This window comes from Daldinia loculata, assembly GCF_022478755.1.
Source record: "Daldinia loculata strain CBS 113971 unplaced genomic scaffold F4817scaffold_52, whole genome shotgun sequence".
NCBI classification, from domain to species: Eukaryota; Fungi; Ascomycota; class Sordariomycetes; order Xylariales; family Hypoxylaceae; genus Daldinia; species Daldinia loculata.
In genome coordinates, this window is record NW_026054906.1 from 35,106 (window position 1) to 55,051 (window position 19,946).

Below are 19,946 nucleotides of genomic sequence, written 5' to 3' on the forward strand. Positions count from 1 at the left end.
CAACTACTAGGTGCTTGGCATGCGGCTCGATCTTGGCTAACACGCCTTACCCTATAATTCCGACTGCTTCTGATGTCTCAAAAAAAAAAAAAGCCTTCGTTTTGGTCCACATGGTCAAGTATATACATTAGGTACCATAGCGGAGGAGGGGGGTTTGGGAGAATGATTCTAAAACTGGAATGGTTCCGTATGGCGCAACGTTTTTGGGTTTTAAGGGCTCTGATTGGTCAGAATTTGGGATTAGTGGGTCCCGGTCCCACTTTTAAAATCTTATTTTACAAAAACCGTTCTACAACCGTAAAACCATTCCATCCCATACAATCGTTCCCATTTTGGGAACGATTGCCCGACTTTTGACTTAGAGAAAAAAAAAATTTTATAAAAATTTCGAAAATTTTTTTTTATTTTTTTCTAAGTCAAAAGTTTACCTTTTCCGAAGTAAAGGTTATAAGGCTTAAAATCGAAAGAATTTCCATTCCGAAATAATTCGATGAGATTGGCCACCTCGTCCCATTAGCTCAAACGTTAAACTTTAAACCTTATAATTAATTGTGGGGTTTTTGGTTACACAAACGCAAGAGCTGTGGGTTCGAGGACCAGTCTTTCTAATTTTTTTGACTTTTTTTACCTTTACCCCACTTTTCCACGTGAAAATCACGTGAAAGTCACGTGAATAGCAAAATCGTTCTATTTTACGAAACTATTCTGCATTTTGGAATCATTCCACGATGTTGGAATGCACTAAGCTGATTCCGTTGTTTCCATTATATGGAATAGTTTCTATATATGGAATCATTCTCCCAAACCCCCCTCCTCCGCTATGGTAGGTAGGTACATACCGCTCTTGGTATTCCATCACCGAGGAAAACCGAGTACCTAGAATAAAAACTGTGGTTTAGGTAACTAATGTGCCTATTGGATGTAGATAGGATAACATCCTAGACCGGTCCGATTCTACCCAAGTAGGTACTTAACTCGTGTATATTTCAAAGTCTACCAGAGGTGTAGCGATATGGCACATGCAGGGCTTGCCCGCATACAATGTAATATCGTGACTTGGGCCTATCACGTGGAAAGAGGCGGAAGCCGACCTGGCCAACATTCTAGAGAAAGCATGTGGGGGGAATTGGGGCTCTATATTCTTGGCTTGAGTTTATTTCATCTATTCAGCTTTACTAATAAGCCATGGTACTATGTGTTATATGAGGCACACATAGCTACTACCCCTTTTTATGCAACAATGCCAATACAACTGCTCGACTCTAATCCCTTTCCCATTAAGAGTAAGTGTGTAGTGTTCGTTCCTATTATACAGTCTAGGAGATATGATTTCCTTACACGATGGAGTTGGAAGGGATGATATAGCAGATAAAACATATGTATCTAGCCGATTCACATGCACGACTATATAATTACATTGCTATACATGCCCCATGCCACGAGGTAGACCAAGAAGCTAAGAAACAACTTGGCTGTTCCGCAAGGAACTCTAACCTAGTTACGGGAGCCTATGGCTATACATTAGGTATTACCAGTGTTCTTTGTTCTAGATATCTCATCTAGATTCCTGACACCCCACATAGGCAGACCAATTAGCAAGACTCAAAGCTACCTACTGTTCTGAAGCAGCAATAATCCTCGGAAGAAGCTGGCTGGTAATGTTCCATAGCTGGGAAGACCCGGTAACTAAGAGTGAACCGGTGTACCAAGTGTTGCGGTAGCCCTGCAAGGAGTATATGTCGCGGTAGATACCCTTACGAATAGCGTCCGCGCTAGCAGTCGGGTGCAGCGGTGTGTGGCTCTTATAAGCTACGAACTGCGGCTCGGCATTCGCATCTGCACCCGCTACCGTCTTCTGCAGGAGCTTGAGCGTGTCGCGCGTCTCCGTCTCCACTTGCTCCTTCGTCAGGTCCGAGAGGGATGTATACCAGTAGTAATACGTCCCCTCTACGTTTGTAGGGTTGAACATTACGACTCCCGGTAAGCTCGCCACGTGGGACTGTGTCTTCTGTCCCCGGTTCACGTAGCTATAATTCGTCGGTAGCCCCAAGTTTGTAACAACTCCTGTGTAGTAGAATCCCCCCTCGAACTGCGATATGATGTTCGTTTCCCGCTCATCTAGGCCGAATGGCTCTAGGTTCTCCAGCACGGGTGGTGCCGAAAACACCAGCTGTTTGGCGATGACACGTTTGCTACCTTCGGGGGTCGATACGCAGAGCCTCACCCCGTCGGCGGGCTTGCTGCCTCGTTGGCCGTCGGTCACGACAGAGTTAAGAAGAACATCAGAACCGAGCTCGGCTAGGGCGTTACTATAAGGCTCAGCCAAATCGCCATTGGCATTGACAATGATCTTGCCCTCGAGCTCTTCTTCCAGCATGACCGTGTTGAGATTATTGAAGACATATAAGGCGAGGATCTTAGTTAAATCACCGGGGACGGCCGGCCTAGAGTACGTGGCGATAGCATCATCGGTAAGATTGAACTGTTCCATGTACTCAGCCCAGGTCAGGAGTAACTCCTCAGGCACTGGGTCGGGCAGCTCGAGGCCATTTTCAAGATAAGGGTACTTGTGGAGTGCCTGGAAGTAGTCTTCATTGAGAGGAGGGATGGAGTAGTTTAAAACAGGTGAGCCATCCGTGAAGTCGATATATAGCGGAATCTTGCTGATGGGGAATGTGCCTCCGCTGACAGTTATATTGAGAAGAGCGAAAAAGGAGCGGGAGACCTCATCATCATGGTACAGTTGCAGGCCGTAATTGATAGGGGTTCCTGTTGTAGGGTCGTGGTACGTGGAGGTGTGACCGCCTAACGCCCCCCGTTTCTCGATGACGATAATTGACTTGCCCTGGTCTTTTAGGTTGATAGCCGCATAGGTGCCTGTCGCACCTCCGCCGACGATGGCGATGTCGCGAGTTATCACCTCGGCGCCTTGACATTGGGCATGAACATTTCTCGCCAACACCGACGCAACAAGGGAGAAGCTGCTACCTAACTTGATCGGCTTCATTTGAAGATGTCTTAACTCGATATCGACTGGGACTAAGAAAGAGAGACGGATGGCTTCGCTAGGAATGTGCAACTAGCTTGGTTCGCGATAGGTTTGGGAGTTTCTAAGATGGATATTCATATCACATTTATAATGCCCATTCATCCCTCAGAACTCTTTAGCAACATATCTTCTTGGAGCGATGCTACCAAGCAATACGAGTACCTGAAAAGCATCTCGGCCGACTATTTTGTCAAGCCTAAGTATCTCCTATCTTGTGCCGCCGTATGCGGACCCGAGCTGACAGTGGGCAACTCGTGTGGCTTGATAGCTGAGACTTGCAATAGATGCAAAAAATAACCGAGTAAGTCTATGGCGTTCGCCGATTCAACGATCAAAGTGGGGGTGGCATTGTGATGACTTAGTTCTGTGGTATGTACGGTGTCACATTGCATCAAGCTGACGAATCTCGAATGTTAGAACATCTATGTCGGATCCTCTTCCTGTTACTTCCGGAAAGCCTCTTCGGTAATTAAGCCTACCGCATATCTAACAAGTTTATATTAATATTCAATAACTATATTTTTATATGATACACATCGGACTTACTTGGCGGTATTGGGAGAAGAAAGGACCACCTGCTTCTAGGTCAAATTCTATATTGTGCTATTTAATCTTGCGTAATTGTGACACGCTCATTGTCATCAGTTAGGCAGGCTTTGTTCGTAAAGTTGGCAGAGTAGCATGGAGCCTGTTGACCGGTCTGGAGAGTAGGTGACACGGCGTTCGTCGGCTGCGAGAGCTCGGATCCGAAACCAGGGAGATGTATCCAGACGCCATTGATCACGGTCACAAGACTGGAAAAAGCATTTTCAATACGCAGTCGAAGCAAGTCTCCTAAATTTCTATGCTGCTTATGACCTTGAAAAATATGAAATACCTATGTGTGATTGTGATAGGATTTTGGCTTGTGTTAGGAACGCATTCTGCAAGATCTGTTACACGAACACTATGTGGCTTTTCAAGATCCTCAGGGTAGTAAACCGGTGTGGCGGATGAACGACATAAGGTCACTTAAGGTCACCGAAACATTTTGGCTAGACCATTGGGATCTCGGGATCTCAGCCTTATAGAAAAACATGCCCTGGTCTCTATGGTTTCTCGCGTAAATTGTTAGATGCTATCAAGCCAGTCATACATCGCATAGCCGTTCCACAAATCATCTGCAACGACAAGCGGCTGATGAGTTACGATTAACAAACATACCAAGTTACGTGAGGAGTATAATATACTATTTTAGTCCGCGAATCTATTTTACATATTGTCTAAGAAGATATGATAAAATATCGTAGCTTCGGGGCACTTTAGGTTCAGCAGAAACATCTCACTATATACCTAGGTAACCTAGGTAAGTATAACTATAACTCATTCCTATGCTCCTCCCTTGCTCTAAAGCTACATACAAAAGCTTAGTGTTATAGTAACACCAGCAAGGGATAAAGAAATGTAAGTCGACATGGATTACGGCGTGTAGTTAGTGTCACAATTATCATGTACCCCAGGATTCCGATACCATGGATCCAGGGCACCATTACTACATACAAGCATGTTTGATATGTGCCTCTCGTTCATATCTTACGAAAATAGTTTTGTGGTAGTTTCGGATGCCAAGTGTTTTGAGCGGTATGAACCCCAAGCTTCTAGTGCGTAGCATTCATAACTTTGTCTATATACCAGGATGGCTTCAGGGGGTATAATTATATTACACGTACCTTACTACCTGGTATGATAGATTGGGATGACGGCAATGCGAACTCGCGAAGCTTATATGTTACTAGTAAACTTGCAAAAAAGATCGTCTTCATAACATGATCAGGTCATAAACTTCAATTCATATTAGGAATCATGATATCTATCTACATAACATAATAGAGTCCGAAGAGCTCTACACACTCAAAGTTTCTATACGAAAATATTCGGGTATTCTTACCAGTTGTGAAACTATAATGCACCACTCTCTGGGCTCTTCGTCACAGCTTGTCTCTTCGCGTACTCCTCAATAGTTCCTTTAATCATACCATCGTAATCAAAACGCCAAATTTTGAGTGAACGGTCGCGAATCTCTTCAAAGCACGTCTCGGCCTTGATCCACTTGCTCTCGTCACCCCATTCGGGCTGCTGATTCAGGTCACACACGCGACGGCTGCTGTTGACGATCCACTGGCCTCTCGTTCGCCGCATCAAATCGAAGACCTCGAATGCCTTGCAAACTGCGGCTTTTTTCTTTGTTGACGCCGACTTATCCCCTCTCAGCGTGTCGTTGACTTGGCTCATTAACGTGCATAAGCATAGCGCGTCTTCAATACCACAGCAGGCGCCGGCGCCATGGTGTGGGCTTGATGCGTGCGCAGCATCGCCAGCCAAGCAGATATTTCCCCTGTTGAAGTAAGGCACCGGATAATCCCACGTGTCGAACACCGCCCACTTCTCAATCTTCTCTGGGAAGTGTTGTATGAGAGCATTAAGACAAGGATTCCAGTCTGCGAAGGCGTTCTCCAGATCTTTCCTAAGTCCCGGTACGACCGTTACCTTGTCGTCTGGCCACTCGTTAGGATCTGGTAAAAAAGCTGTGGCGTTGATCATGGTCTGATTCGCAACCGGGTAGTGGATTAAATAGGCGTTTGGCCCTATGTGATTGTGCTGGTTTCTGGCTTTATACTCCCCTAGAGCCTCGACGGCCTTTTCCATTGGAACTAGGGCGCGATAGGCAACCTTATGGGTATAATGAGGATAAGAAGCCGGATTGTCTTCTCCAAAAATGAGTTCCCTTACTCGCGACTTGATGCCATCACACCCAATCACTTGAACATAACTCCCGGGTTAGTAGCTACAGCCCAGTTTTGGAAGTTTATGTAGATGGATACAGAAGACTTACCAGCGTCGGCTTCCGCAGATGTCCCATCAGCGAAGTTAAGCTGGAGCCTCCCGTTAGGACCTTTCTCTTCGATGTTATTTAGGCGCTTCTTCAGCTCTACAATCTCCTGCGGTATGACCTTTACTAAGGCCTCCAAGAACTGATCACGCCGTGTCCCCTCGAAGCCCCTATAACCCGCATTTAATTTGTAAAGCATCTTCTCGTATGAGGGGTCGTCCTTTCGACGCTTGTTGTAGCCGTCGATCCATCTAAGGTAATCATTTGGGTCGTTCTTATCTGAAGAAGTGGGAACAGAGCCACCCGACCTCAGAGCACTAACGATATCGGGATTCATCAGACTCATACATTGTATAGCATTGGCTGTAAAAGCCATACCGGCGCCTATCTCCCGGAAACCTTTCGCTTGCTCGTAGACCTTGACTTTGACATTATGTTTGATAAGACCAGCTGCGAGGGATAGTCCAATGATGCCACCACCAATGATGGCGACCTCAATCAAAGTATCCTCAATTATTCCTGGCATGATGATAGAGTATGATATAATTGCGCCAGTGAGTTTTGGTTCTGTGAAAGAAATAATTTGATGGGCTTGGATGATAAACGGGGCGGAAGAACACCACGTGGTAGAATGAGGGTTACGGAAACTATATCATAGCATGTCCAGCTTTCCCTTTGCGAAAAAAACGGGTGGTATGGTGGCTGAGTCGCGATATTGGTTCTAATAGTGATGCCCACCTACTGTCCTAGATTGAACCCTTTGCTAAGACATAGTACGTAATGAAGTCTTACGTTAGAAAATATGTGACGGAGTAACTACCTTTCCGCGGCTTATACCGCAGCCGAGCTGTGCATCTGTCAGCTAGCCACAGCTTTACTGATACTAACTTCGCACGGAACAACAATAGACGGCCGTTAGGCTCGCGGCTGATTTCTACTAAAATTCCATATTGCGTAAGGTCAACATCGCCTTTCAATAAACGGCCCCTATATACTTGATATAGATTATACGATTTTTTCTGGTGGCTTCATAATGATCTACCGGTATGGCACAGCACCGGACGGTAGGTAGATCAACTTCGAAGCACCCGAAACCATGTCTAACAGGTTTCAAGGAAAATAGAGTAGGTAAAAGGAAAACGCCGATAAGAAACAATGCGTGGAACGTTCATAACCAGTCCAACACCCTTGGAATCCGGAAACTAGCGTAAAATAAACCGAAATCCTTCTTGGTTGAGTAACTCCTAGAGGATGACACTAACATGAGGGAAAAAGCTCAAATGGTATTACTAGCGGAGTTTTTATCAAACGTATCCTTGGATCCTACCACCTAGGACCGACATTGCAACTTGATACGTACCTAACTATCCACTCTAGCTCATCAGGTTCTCGCGGATATCGTTTCTCTGCCCAGGATCGATCGCGTACAACTTCCCACGTGCTATACCTTATCTTGTGTTGCTCGCTCGTGAAGCCTTGAATGTGGATGGAAGATGGAAGAAAGGAGGTGACTGTTTGCAGCGGTTAACGATTTTCCGCCTTTCATGCCCTCCCCTCTTGCGCGATCTTCAAGCATCCCTCCTTAGCGGGCCATTGACCTACACTTGCAATCCATCAGCACGTACACGTTGTGAAACACAGTACCTAAGATAAGCTGGCAGTTCAATGCAACTGCTTTACCTTTCTCCAGGCCGAAGGTAACGTAGGTTAGTCACAAGCTGAATATGGGGTGGCACTTTATCCGACCTAGCCTTACCATCTTTATCGCCCTACCTTATACCTTATTATATCTATTGCCCGATCTTAGACTCTTCATCCGGGATTTCCAAAACATCTGCGGCCGGGTAGTCTCTTGCTCATTTCCTTACATTATAAAATAGAGACTTCTGTGGTAACACAATTTGACATATTTCGATTATTGTTGGCCAATACTCCCTCACCACCAGGACATATAGGTGTGGCACCTTCATATAGTTATTCTAGTTTCAGACTTAGAATCCTGTATTATTAGATGTGCTATGGACGTGACTGTCCAATAGATCACTCACACGAACGCGGATTTCAACACTTAGTCTGACAATTCCAATTCAACTTTCCTTCAACAACATCCATCGACGACCACCATGATCGATATGGGAGACCGTCGAAGAGGCCCTTTCTCTGGGCCCACGATCCTGCTGTTCGGTCCGCTCGCTTTGTCTTTCAACGAGGTATCTTTCGCCCAGGTTCGTAAAACAGTGACCGATAACGACGAATTCCGGTGGGCTATCGATACCGTTTCCGAATTCCCTCAAATATGGAAGTCTCTCACTACCTTTATTCCCAGCCTCAAGACTGCGTCGGCACTTGACCAACTAGAGGACCTGAGTGATGCCTTTCTAACAGGGCGGCCACTCGAAATTTCCTTCCCTCTTCCGAATAAACTTCTCATCCCACTGGTCATCATCTCCCACCTCACTCAATACGCCACATTTTTGTGTAGCAGAACTGAGGGGCAACATATTGACCCATTCGACGCATACAGATCAGACAGAGAGACCCTCGGACTTTGTACCGGACTTCTGAGTGCCTTCGCTGTTTCTAGTACAGGCAACAAGGAAGACTTTAAGAAGTATGCTGCTGTCGCTGTGCGATTAGCCATGCTAATCGGTACTGTCATCGATGCCCAAGACGAGGTTACCGAACCCTCGAAGTCCCTTAGTGCTATATGGAACTCTGCAGGAAGTGGCGAGGAGCTGCAACGTATTATGGAGAGCTTTCCAGGGGTGAGTCTAACTTTACTCATCACACCAATGGGGGAATCTCCTTACTGTACCACGCTTATCCCTCCCTTTGTGGCTTTGAGTCTAATTTGACGGTCCAGACGTACATTTCCGTTAACTATGACGAGAACCGCGCCACCATCACAACGAAGGCTTCGGCTATTCCCAAACTGCAACAACAGCTAAGGGGTGCTGGGCTTATCGCTTCGGAAGTTGGTCTCTATGGACGCTTTCATGCTGATATCAATATCGAGAAATTGGTTTTACTCACAGAATTTGTCGACACTCACGTCGAGTTCCAGTTCCCAGACGCTACATCAGGCCTTGTACTTCCCACCCGGTCAAACTGCGGAGGCGAACTAATCACGCGGGGTCCGCTGCACCATCACGCGTTACAGTCCATCCTAACAGAGGTACCACGGTGGTTTCAAACCATGTCCACTGTCCGTGACAATGTTCTGAAAAGTAAGGACTCGTACATCTTATCCTTCGGCCCCGAGCGCGCCGTGCCGCCATCACTTTTTCGTGATCTCAACTCTCAGGTATTACATATGGCTGATTCGGAGAGCACGGCTTCGCGATGCGAAGCTTTCTCCGAGAATGATCTACGGCCATTCTCCGATAATGACGTTGCCGTTGTGGGTATGTCGATCAAAGTGGCCGGCGCCGAGACCTTAGATGACTTCTGGGACCTTTTGGTCTCCGCTAAGTCGCAGCACAAGGAAGTGCCAAAAGAGCGTTTTTCTTTCGAAACTGCTTTCCGTGATGTTGACCCCAAGAGAAAGTGGTTTGGAAACTTTATCGAGAACTACGACAAATTCGACCACAAATTCTTCAAGAAGAGCCCTCGGGAAAGCTCAAATATGGATCCCCAGCAACGTCTGTTCTTCCAGTGCGCCTACCAAGCTCTAGAGCAGTCCGGCTATTTTCATTCTCCCGAGCCAGAAAATAATATAGGTTGCTTTGTTGGTGTCTGTTCTCGCGATTATGATTGTAATATCGCTTGCCATTCACCTAATGCATTTTCTGCCACTGGTAATCTGCAGAGTTTCATCTCTGGTAAGGTTAGCCACTATTTTGGTTGGACTGGTCCTGGCTTAACGATCGATACGGCCTGCTCCTCTTCAGCTGTAGCTATCCACCAAGCCTGCCGTGCGATAACCAATGGAGAATGTACCGCTGCCCTTGCTGGTGGCACCAATGTTCTCACTAACCCCTTATGGTTCCAAAATCTAGCCGGGGCATCGTTCTTGAGCACAACTGGCCAATGCAAACCATTTGATGCTAAGGCAGATGGTTACTGCAGAGGTGAAGGGGTAGCTGCAGTATACCTGAAGAAACTATCTGCTGCTGTGGCCGATGGTGATCAGATCCTTGGTCTCGTCGCAGCGACAGGTGTGCAGCAAAATGAGAACTGTACTCCTATCTTCGTCCCGAATGCACCGTCTCTTGCAAATCTTTTCCAGGCCGTTACTAAAAGGGCTCGACTCAAACCCTCCCAAATATCAGTTATCGAAGCCCATGGCACCGGTACCTCCGTTGGTGACCCGGCCGAGTACCACGGCTTACGACAAGTATTGGGTGGCCCTGCTTCTGGGCGGGATGAGGATATTCTGCTAGGATCCGTGAAGGGTCTCGTCGGCCATACTGAGGCCACCTCAGGGGTTGTCTCCATGATAAAAGTTATGCTTATGATCCAGAAGGGGATGATCCCAGCCCAGCCTAGCTACACTTCTATGAACCCAGCCATTGGGGCAACCCCGGCCGATAAAATGAGTATCCCTACGAGTTTACAAAGGTGGGACACCAAATTCCGAGCTGCCTTGATCAATAATTACGGCGCCTCCGGTTCCAACGCTTCAATGATCCTCACGCAATCCCCATTTATCAATACCAAGATAACAAAAAATACCTCAAAGGTTCCGGCCGGTGTTAAGTATCCATTTTGGCTCGCTGGTTTAGATGACCAAAGTCTCCGTCGGTATAGTAAGGCTTTCCGCAAGTTTCTCAACAAAGAAAATTACCCGGCAACGGATTTCTTCCTCTCTAATGTTTCCTTCAACTTGGCCCGTCAGAGCAACAGATCTCTTGACAGGGCGGTCCTATTTAGCGTGCGTTCAATAGAGGAGCTTGACCAGAAGCTAAGTTCTCTGGAGAGAGGCGATTCTGGCATGATAACCATTACTCGGCCTGGCTCCAAACCTGTTGTGCTCTGCTTTGGGGGCCAAGTATCGACGTTCATAGGTTTGGATAAAGGCCTGTACGAAAGGATAGCTGTTCTGCGAAAACATCTAAATAATGTCGATGCGGTCGCTCGTCTGAATGGCGCAAGGAGTATCTTCCCTGGAATATTCGAAAATTCACCCATTAAGGATACTGTCCAGTTGCAGACGATGCTCTTTGCTATTCAATACGCCTGTGCACGATGTTGGATCGAATCGGGGATTAAACCTGTAGCAGTGGTCGGTCATAGTTTTGGTGAACTCACTGCGCTCGCTATCTCGCAGGTGCTTTCACTCGAAGACGCCGTGAAGTTGATAGTGCACCGTGCGACGCTTGTCCGTGATGCCTGGGGTAGTGAGAAAGGTGCCATGATGGCTGTGGAGGCAGACTTGGACGATATTGAGAAGCTACTTTCGGAGTCGAACAGCAGAGTTCCGCAAGAGAAGCCTGCGAGCATTGCCTGCTACAATGGACCACGAAGCTTTACTCTGGCCGGTTCTGTCGCAGCAATTGACGCAGTTGCTGCTACTATCTCGCCGTCGCTAAGGTCGAAGAGATTGAATGTCACAAATTCGTTTCACTGCACCCTCGTTGATCCTCTTATTGAGGCCTTGGAGCAAGTTGGAAAGACGCTTACATTTCGTAAGCCGTCTATTCCCATAGAAAGAGCTTCTGAGTTCCCCGATCAGGAGAGGTACACGGCCAAGTTCATTGCTGATCATATGCGTCATCCTGTCTATTTTGGCCATGCCATTCAGCGACTCTATAAGCAGTACCCATCTGCCATTTTCTTGGAAGCTGGTTCCAACTCCACCATTACCTCTATGGCGAGTCGTGCGCTTAGTAGTCCCGGTGATATTCACTTCCAAGCTATTAACATCACGAACGGTGATAAAGCGTGGGATAACCTAGTTGATGCGACCGTGAACTTGTGGAAGGCTGGTGCGGCTATACAGCACTGGGCGCACCAGACTGCCCAGACGAAAGAGCATTCTCCCCTTTTACTACCACCATACCAGTTTGAGCAAGCAACTCACTGGCTAGAATTTAAGGTGCCTCCCAAGACAACCACGGCTTCCCCGGCACATGCGACTGATCCGGAAGGGGGGAGGCTCCCAGATAGCCTCCTAACCTTTGTTGGTTATCAGGATAGTAAGAAACGGGTTGCCAAGTTTAGGGTGAATACCATGATCCCTAAATATGAGAGACTCGTCGTTGCCCACGTTATTGCGCAAACTGCGCCCATCTGTCCAGCTACCGTGCAGCTTGACCTCGTCATTGAGGCTGTTCGTGGTATCCGATCGGAGCTGGAAACAGCTAAATTGGAGCCACAGATACATATCGTACAAAACCAGTCACCCATTTGTATTAACCCAGCACGGGCTGTTTGGATTGAGTTGGAGGAGGAAGGAACAAGTAAGAGTCCATCCTGGAACTTTCGGGTCTTCAGCACGGACATGCCTCAAGGAGCTGCCAAGACTCTGCATACGACGGGTAGAATTGCCTTCTACTCAACAGAGGATTTGACATTGAAGCTGGAGTTCGCGCGTCTTGAGCGACTTATTGGACACGCTCGCTGCGTTGAGCTGTTGCGGAGTGGTAATGTCGACGAAATCCTATCGAATAAAAACATATACAAAATATTCTCAGAGGTTGTTGACTACGGAAATGACTATCGCGGCCTCCAGAAGTTGGTAGGCTGTGGAAACCAGTCCGCCGGTCATGTTGTTAAGAAATACAATCCTGAGACCTGGCTTGATGCTCACTTGGCCGATAGTTTCTGCCAAGTTGCTGGTATTTTCGTTAATTGTATGACGGACAGAGCCTCATCTGACATGTACATTGCCAACGGCATTGAACAATGGATTCGCTCCCCTAAACTTCGTCTTGGCGATGCACGACCGGACAGCTTCCACGTGCTCGCAACTCATCACCCTTCAGACAAGCAGTACCTCACCGACGTATTCGTCTTCCATCCTGACACCGGCGCACTGCTGGAAGCTATCCTCGGGATTAGTTACGTCAAGATTCCCAAAGCCTCGATGAGTAAGCTCCTTTCGCGTCTTACCGCCGGAGGTGCTACAGCTGCTGCGCCATCCGAGCCAGCCAAGGTCGCGTTGTTCGAAGCTGCACCTACGGAGATTGTTCCACCGGATCCGGTCTCTACGAAGGGGTCCAAGCCACAAAAGGTGAACAAGCAGTCGCCTAAGTCAAGTATAGTTCCTAAAGTCAAGGAGATTTTAGCTGACCTGTCTGGTCTCGAATTGGATGAGATCAAGGACGATAGTCAACTTGCTGACCTTGGTATCGACTCTTTAATGGGTATGGAGATGGCGCACGAGATCGAGGCGGCTTTCAAGGTCACGTTGCCTGAAAGCGAGCTTATGGGGATTGTCGATATGCCTGGCTTGATTAAATGTGTGCAGAAGGCAGTAGGTGGAGATGCCGCCAGTGATATAAGTGAGCAAAGCGAAGATGATACTTCCAGCGACAGTGATGCCAGGTCGTGTAGCATTAGTGAAACATCGTCGGGGCATCCAACCGGTCTGACAACTCCAGCAGCTGATTACGACAAGGATTCATACGACGTTCTTAGTGCATGCGATGACGAGCTGAAGCTTCCTTTCGCTACGGTTATGCAGGCCTTCACCGAAGTGAAAGCTCTTACAGATGACAAAATCGCCGAACACGGGCAGGCCAACTATTTTGACACGGTGATGCCATTGCAGACAGATATGTGCGTCGCACTCACACTCGAGGCATTCGATCAACTCGGACAACGTCTTCGCGAGGCGAAACCGGGAGACAAATTGCGCCGAATTTCCCATCCGAAGGAGCATGGCCGTTTAGTCGACTATCTCTACCTAATGCTGGAGAAGGAGGCTCACATTATCAATGTTAACGGCGATACTATTACCAGAACTGCCACGGCAGCGCCGGCAAGGCCGAGTAAGGAGATTCTACAGGAGTTACTAGCACGCTTCCCCGATCAGGAGACAGCCGATAAACTTACATTTTACACTGGATCAAACCTCGCAGAGGTCCTGAGTGGAAAGACCGACGGTATCAAATTGATCTTTGGTACTCCTAAGGGGCGTGAACTCGTCTCTGGCTTGTACGCAGAATGGCCTTTAAATCGGTTGTTCTACAAACAGATGGAGGACTTTCTTGCAAGACTCTGCTCGAAGCTTAATATGAATGAAGGCCCGCTTAAGATCCTTGAGATGGGCGCAGGTACTGGAGGTACAACCAAGTGGCTCGTCCCCCTCTTAGCCTCGTTGAACGTGCCAATCGAGTACACATTTACCGATCTTGCACCGTCATTCGTAGCCGCCGCACGGAAGAAGTTCAAGCAGTACCCGTTCATGAGGTTTAGAGCTCACGATATCGAACAGGCGCCGGCCGATGATCTAATTGGAACTCAGCACATTGTTATTGCTAGCAATGCTGTTCATGCCACACATTCTTTAGCTGTTTCCGGAAAGAACATCCGCAAAGCACTACGACCTGACGGGTTCCTTATGATGCTTGAGATGACTGGTACATTGTATTGGGTCGACATGATCTTTGGATTATTCGAGGGTTGGTGGTACTTCGACGATGGGCGCACTCATGCCGTCACACACGAGCTTAGATGGGAAAAGGATCTGCAAGCCGTTGGTTATGGACACGTCGACTGGACGGATGGGGATCGACCAGAAAATAGATGCGAGAAGCTGATTATCGCGATGGCTTCGGGTGAGAGGTGCGAACGGTCCCCAATTCCCTCCTCTTTACCTACTAAGAGCCTATCAGCTGACCTAGTGGCACGACAAACAGTAGTCGATAGGTACGTTCGGGACTTGACAGATGGCTTCTCGGCTGGTCTCGAGGATGCATCGTGGTCCCGTGTCTCGAAAACGAGTCCTAGTGGGAAAACAGTGTTGATTACGGGCGCAACTGGTAGCTTGGGATCACACTTAATTGCCCAATTCGTAGAATTAGCAGACGTCACTCGCGTTGTCTGCTTAAACCGACGCAGAGGAACCGACCCAGAAGAGCGTCAGAAACAAGCCCTCATCAAAAAGGGCATCTCCTTATCCGACAGAGCTATCAGTAAGCTAAGCGTCTTCGAGTCAGATATGTCAAAACCAAATCTCGGCCTACCTGTCGAGGACTACGAAAACATTGTCGATAGCGTCACTCATATTGTCCACAATGCGTGGCTTATGAATGCGAAGTGGCCACTTCGTAATTTTGAGACGCAGTTCCAAATCATGAAAAATCTCCTCGACCTTTCCCGCGAGATTTCTATTCGGCGCGCCCTAGGTACCAGAGTTACCTTCCAATTCATTTCATCCATCGCTACTGTTGGTCACCGACCTATCTGGTCAGGCGAGCCAATAGTTCCCGAGGGACGCATGACGATCGAGTCGGTGTTGCCTACAGGATACGGCGATGCCAAATACATATGCGAGCTGATGCTTGATGAGACGCTACACAAGCATCCTGATCGTTTCCGCGCTATGGTCGTCCGACCAGGGCAAATAGCAGGTTCGAGTATAAGTGGTTACTGGAATACTATGGAACACCTTTCTTTTTTGATTAAGTCTTCTCAGACGCTGAAAACGCTGCCGGATTTCGATGGCCTACTATCTTGGACACCGGTTGATGAGGTCGCTGGCACGCTTGCTGATCTTGTTCTTCTCCCCGAAGATAAGACGCACTACCCTATATACCACGTTGAGAATCCAGTTCGTCAACCATGGAAGGAGATGACTCTCATATTAGCTGATGCTTTGAACATACCACAACAAGATATAATTCCTTTCAGAGAATGGGTGCAACGCGTTCGGGAACACCCCAGACAAATTGAGGGGCCCGAGGGCGAGAACCCAGCGTTCTTATTGATCGATTTCCTAGACGATAATTTCTTCCGCATGTCCTGTGGCGGCCTCTTACTTGATACCATTAAAGCTCGAGAGCACTCGAAAACCTTGGCAAATACGGGACCCGTTAGTGAAAGTGTAGCCAGGAGATTTATTCAGAGCTGGAAGGATATAGGGTTCCTAAGTCGATGAAATGATTTCTCATGTAAGAGCTGGCACTCTGGGTGTTGTAGAATAGTACATATAGGCAATTTATAGTTTCATTTCTTGTTCCGCTTTCATGTCTTTCGCAAAATCGCGATTTTCACCTTTTGGTGTAAATAAACTCCCATATCCAATGAATTGTTGTATTTGTTATTGTGGTTTGAAATTATGCGGACAGGCGGGTTTCCATTTGACGTCCGAAATCTCCACTCATTACACGCAGGTACGAAAGGTACCTTAGGTACCTGTACCCTGTACCCTGTACCCTGTATGTACCTCATGTATGTACACTTACCTCATCACGTGAAGCAAACTTTCTCGTGCATTTTTCGGGATTCAGGCAATCACAGCTGAGGTTGATCTTCGGTAATAGCTACCCCCACCTTGGCAGCTTAAGTAATTCTGTTGATTGGGTGACGCGGATTTGCGATTTTTGATTGACAGCACGCTGGAGTGATAGAGCCATCGCCGCGCCAGCGACATCAATTTCCATTTTCTTTCTTCCTTAACCAAAATAAAAATCCACAAGTCAAACGTCCCATTCTATCCCGCTGTTTCCGCAACCCAATACTCAGCTTCTACCGTTCCTTCGTCCAAAACGTCCTCTTGCATCATTTATATTTTTCTTTCCGACACGTTTTATCGCGTCTTCCATACTACTAATTAATCCTTATACCTAAGTAGACATGGGTGAATCTCGGTGAGTGATGACCTCACATCTATTAGGCACCCTTAAGTCCTAAAGTGGTAGTTCCTGACTGACGCTCTATCGCTCCTATGTAGACAAGAGCTGGTAGCATGGCTGAACAGCCTTCTTCAGCTAAATATCACCAAAGTTGAACAATGTGGTACTGGGTAAGAATATCCTTGCGCTTTAATATTTACCCCTCCCCCGCCAAACAATACCCAAGCTATATAGGAGAGGAAAACAATCGGTCATAACCTTGCTATGAGTGGTGTTGGATATTACCAACGCAAGATTTGAGCTAATCTTATATCCCTTGACTTTTATAGTGCCGCTCTCTGCCAGGTCTTCGACAGCATCTTCCTCGATGTACCTATGTCGCGTGTCAAGTTCAATGTCAACACCGAATACGCCTACATCCAGAACTTCAAGGTCTTGCAAAGTTAGTTTCCCCCTTTTTCTACCTCGGCCATTTTTCGGCCTGTATCGTATCTAAAGACTACTATTATCATGAAGCCATTCATGTACTAATTTTCCTTGTTTCTAGACACATTCGCCAAGCACAATGTCGACAAGCCCATCCCTGTCGAAGCCCTCTCCAAATGCAAGATGCAAGATAACCTTGAGTTCTTACAATGGACCAAGCGATTCTGGGACCAGTATTATCCCGGTGGAGACTATGATGCTGTCGGACGAAGAAAGGGTGCTCCCCTTCCTGCCGGTGGCGCTGCTGCGCGAGCTACTGGGGGCGCCGGATCAGCCGCGGCACGAAGAGGTGGTACAACTCCCACGACCGGACCCCGCGTACCCAAGGCTGGTGGCGGTGGTGCCGCTTCAGCTGCCCTGATCCAAGAGAACGCGACATTGAAGGAGACGGTTGTCGGTCTCGAGCGCGAGCGAGACTTCTATTTCAGCAAGTTACGAGATATAGAACTCTTGATTCAACAGGCTGTCGACGAAGACCCCGAGATCGAGAAGCAGGAAGATGGACTCATCAAACAGATCCAGACGATACTATACTCGACCGAGGAAGGCTTCGAGATCCCCGCCGAAGGAGAGGCACTGGACGACCAGGAGACGTTCTAAAGCCTGCAAGAGTGACAAAACAACAAGAAAGTGATAAATAGTCATCGCCTGGGAGTTCGGTAGATGGCCATGAATTAATATTGGAGCGGCTGGTATGGTGAGCCGAAATGGACAGGACGATGCGAGCGCTAAAGAAGAGATGCATCTAGAACGGTGTCATTAAAAAGCCCTCGGTTCTCTTATTCAGTTTGCATCATCACAGGAATGGGATCCCGGGTTCCTGACAGTACTAGAAGACATTGTCCGCTCTAGACTAATATACCCGCTTGACTCAAGGGTGTGATGCCTAGAGATTTGATGATAGATATTAACACAGACATTTTTTTTTCTTGTGGAAGGTATTTGTTCACGTATTTATTCACCTAATTACTTTATTTCGTACCTAATCTAGTAGTATTCCTACATATGTACTTTACCTATTCTAAGTTGCGACCACCCCCCTATAATAAGGTTACCTAGCTGCATATCTCGGCCAACCTCGTAATAGGTACCTGCCTGTTATTGTTGCGACTTCCCTGAGAAACGCGATTACTGTGAATTTCTTATGATTGAGGGTTCTGCCTAAGGTCGTTCTTCCTATTAGCAACTTTCTATAACATTATTATGGTATCTCTTCCTCCACGGATACAAAAACTTAGCTACAATTTTTTTAAGCTTCTTCCATTTTAACTCCCCGATGGATCGCAACGTGTGACATCACCATTAGCACCGTCGCTACAATGGCGCCGACAAGTTACCCCAAAGGCACGAGTAACGCCGAAGCTCGCAAGACTGTAGCACTTGCGCCTATGGCGAAACATGCTTTGCAAAAGAATACTCATCCGCAGCGAAGTTCTTTGCGTAGAGCTGTTCGAGAAAGTCTACTTGACTTATCAGCCGTAGCAACTATCACTACTCCTCCCCCTAGTTCTCAGGCACTATTTCTCCCTTCGCCGTCATCAACACCATCTACCTCAACATCACGCATTAATGCCACTACACAGCGCAGCTCTTTGCGTCGAGCACTGAAAGAAAGCTTGCGTGATGTCACCGCTATCAGTACTGTCGCCACGATAACAACCACTTCCCCACCAACTCTATCGCCAACTCTATCGCCAACTCTATCGCCAACACCGCCAATAACTCCTAGATTCATGTCAGCCAGAAGCTCTACTCCATCGTCACCATCTTCGCTAGTAAATATGCTGGAAACACCCGTGACGCCTTCCTCGATATCGCCGCTGAATTCTACTACTGCCAGATCGTCACCTGATTCGGCTTCAACTCCCACTTCCCTCTCCTCATTGCAAAGTAACAGGAAGTCCACAATATTGCAGAAGCAGCACCTGAGGTGGCTAGGAAGAAAGCTCGAGTGTTTAGATAACAAGGAAAGCGACGGTTCGGGACGCACTGGGATTGATAACGGAGATGAGCGCAGTGAACATCCTGAAGTGGTGGACAAGACTGATATTAATGGTATCCCTACATCCCGCAAGGGCTGGTACCGCGTGCGGTCCATCATCACCGAGGCTCACGACCGAAACGGTCATCTCATCTACTTTGTCGACTGGGAGGGTCATGACCCTCGCACTGGAATCGGCTGGCCAGGATCCTGGGTATGTTTGCTTTTATCTACCAGACTTCGATTTCCCTTTGCTACAACATTTCCAATGAACCTGGCTGAGAATAAACAACAATATAAAAACTAACGCAGATATGATATTTAGGTTAATTCGAAGAATGTCTCAGAAGCTGCAATTCGTGAGTGGCAGGACAAGCGAACCAAACAGGATCCTGATAAGAAGATGGTCTTATAATGACCAGGAAGCAAGGAGAGCGAGGGACAAACCAATGCGCCAGCCTACTTGCACCATCACCAAGCAATGTCCATTTCGATCATGCTATCCATCTCTTGCTCATTAGCTAACCATCGAAGCCTGAAGCCGAGATACGACGAGAGGGGGGATTTATCGAGACGCAAAATTACTACGTATCTCCGAGTAGCCAGAAACTTTGCATTTCTTAGTCGAACGGACTAAACCAGTTAGCATGAAATATGCTGCTGACGCATGTAAGATTATGTATATAAAATTCCTAGCAGGCAAATTCGCCAATAAACTGGCAAAATTATTAAATCATGTATATCAAATAATTGCGACTGTACCTACTAGACAAAAAGGCTTTTACGCGCACATGTGACGATTGCTACCTTTAATGCCAA

At 47.3% G+C, this 19,946-nt stretch overlaps 5 protein-coding genes across 5 annotated transcripts; 3 read left to right on the forward strand and 2 right to left on the reverse strand.

Annotated features, from left to right (window-relative positions):
- Positions 1–1,612: 1,612 nt before the first annotated feature.
- Positions 1,613–3,007, reverse strand: F4817DRAFT_318909 (FAD/NAD(P)-binding domain-containing protein; the record flags this gene model as incomplete). The annotated part of the gene is made up of 1 exon (XM_049300989.1): positions 1,613–3,007. The coding sequence occupies one exon, from the start codon at positions 3,005–3,007 to the stop codon at positions 1,613–1,615; it is 1,395 nt and encodes a 464-aa protein (XP_049156025.1).
- A 1,852-nt stretch (positions 3,008–4,859) lies between these two features.
- Positions 4,860–6,710, reverse strand: F4817DRAFT_346951 (FAD/NAD(P)-binding domain-containing protein). The gene is made up of 2 exons (XM_049304481.1): positions 5,922–6,710; positions 4,860–5,847 (listed from the first exon to the last, which is right to left on the reverse strand). Exons 1-2 carry the CDS (start codon positions 6,442–6,444, stop codon positions 4,988–4,990), a joined length of 1,383 nt encoding a protein of 460 aa, XP_049156026.1. The 5' UTR covers positions 6,445–6,710; the 3' UTR covers positions 4,860–4,987.
- Positions 6,711–7,966: 1,256 nt separating this feature from the next.
- F4817DRAFT_346972 (uncharacterized protein) lies at positions 7,967–13,863 on the forward strand. Its single transcript, XM_049304482.1, has 3 exons — positions 7,967–8,689; positions 8,788–13,126; positions 13,204–13,863. Exons 1-3 carry the CDS (start codon positions 8,042–8,044, stop codon positions 13,275–13,277), a joined length of 5,061 nt encoding a protein of 1,686 aa, XP_049156027.1. The 5' UTR covers positions 7,967–8,041; the 3' UTR covers positions 13,278–13,863.
- Positions 13,864–16,565: 2,702 nt separating this feature from the next.
- F4817DRAFT_221445 (calponin homology domain-containing protein) lies at positions 16,566–18,106 on the forward strand. Its single transcript, XM_049298824.1, has 4 exons — positions 16,566–16,675; positions 16,759–16,830; positions 16,990–17,102; positions 17,208–18,106. Exons 1-4 carry the CDS (start codon positions 16,662–16,664, stop codon positions 17,744–17,746), a joined length of 738 nt encoding a protein of 245 aa, XP_049156028.1. The 5' UTR covers positions 16,566–16,661; the 3' UTR covers positions 17,747–18,106.
- Positions 18,107–19,855, forward strand: F4817DRAFT_221446 (uncharacterized protein). Its single transcript, XM_049298825.1, has 2 exons — positions 18,107–19,341; positions 19,453–19,855. The coding sequence occupies exons 1-2, from the start codon at positions 18,466–18,468 to the stop codon at positions 19,540–19,542; spliced, it is 966 nt and encodes a 321-aa protein (XP_049156029.1). The 5' UTR covers positions 18,107–18,465; the 3' UTR covers positions 19,543–19,855.
- The last annotated feature ends 91 nt before the right edge of the window (positions 19,856–19,946 follow it).

Excerpts from the sequence above, each read along its gene's own strand:
- F4817DRAFT_346972 (XM_049304482.1), top strand. The coding sequence starts at position 8,042 with ATGATCGATATGGGAGACCGTCGAAGAGGCCCTTTCTCTGGGCCCACG. Across the intron at positions 8,690-8,787 it reads AGAGCTTTCCAGGGGTGAGT|ATTTCCGTTAACTATGACGA; the intron begins CTAACTTTACTC and ends GTCCAGACGTAC. Across the intron at positions 13,127-13,203 it reads GCCTAAGTCAAGTATAGTTC|CTTGGTATCGACTCTTTAAT; the intron begins CTAAAGTCAAGG and ends CAACTTGCTGAC.
- F4817DRAFT_221446 (XM_049298825.1), top strand. The coding sequence starts at position 18,466 with ATGGCGCCGACAAGTTACCCCAAAGGCACGAGTAACGCCGAAGCTCGC. Across the intron at positions 19,342-19,452 it reads TCGGCTGGCCAGGATCCTGG|GTTAATTCGAAGAATGTCTC; the intron begins GTATGTTTGCTT and ends TATGATATTTAG.
- F4817DRAFT_221445 (XM_049298824.1), top strand. Across the intron at positions 16,831-16,989 it reads GTTGAACAATGTGGTACTGG|TGCCGCTCTCTGCCAGGTCT; the intron begins GTAAGAATATCC and ends TGACTTTTATAG. Across the intron at positions 17,103-17,207 it reads GAACTTCAAGGTCTTGCAAA|ACACATTCGCCAAGCACAAT; the intron begins GTTAGTTTCCCC and ends CCTTGTTTCTAG.
- F4817DRAFT_346951 (XM_049304481.1), bottom strand. The coding sequence starts at position 6,444 with ATGCCAGGAATAATTGAGGATACTTTGATTGAGGTCGCCATCATTGGT. Across the intron at positions 5,848-5,921 it reads ATCTGCGGAAGCCGACGCTG|TGATTGGGTGTGATGGCATC; the intron begins GTAAGTCTTCTG and ends GTTATGTTCAAG.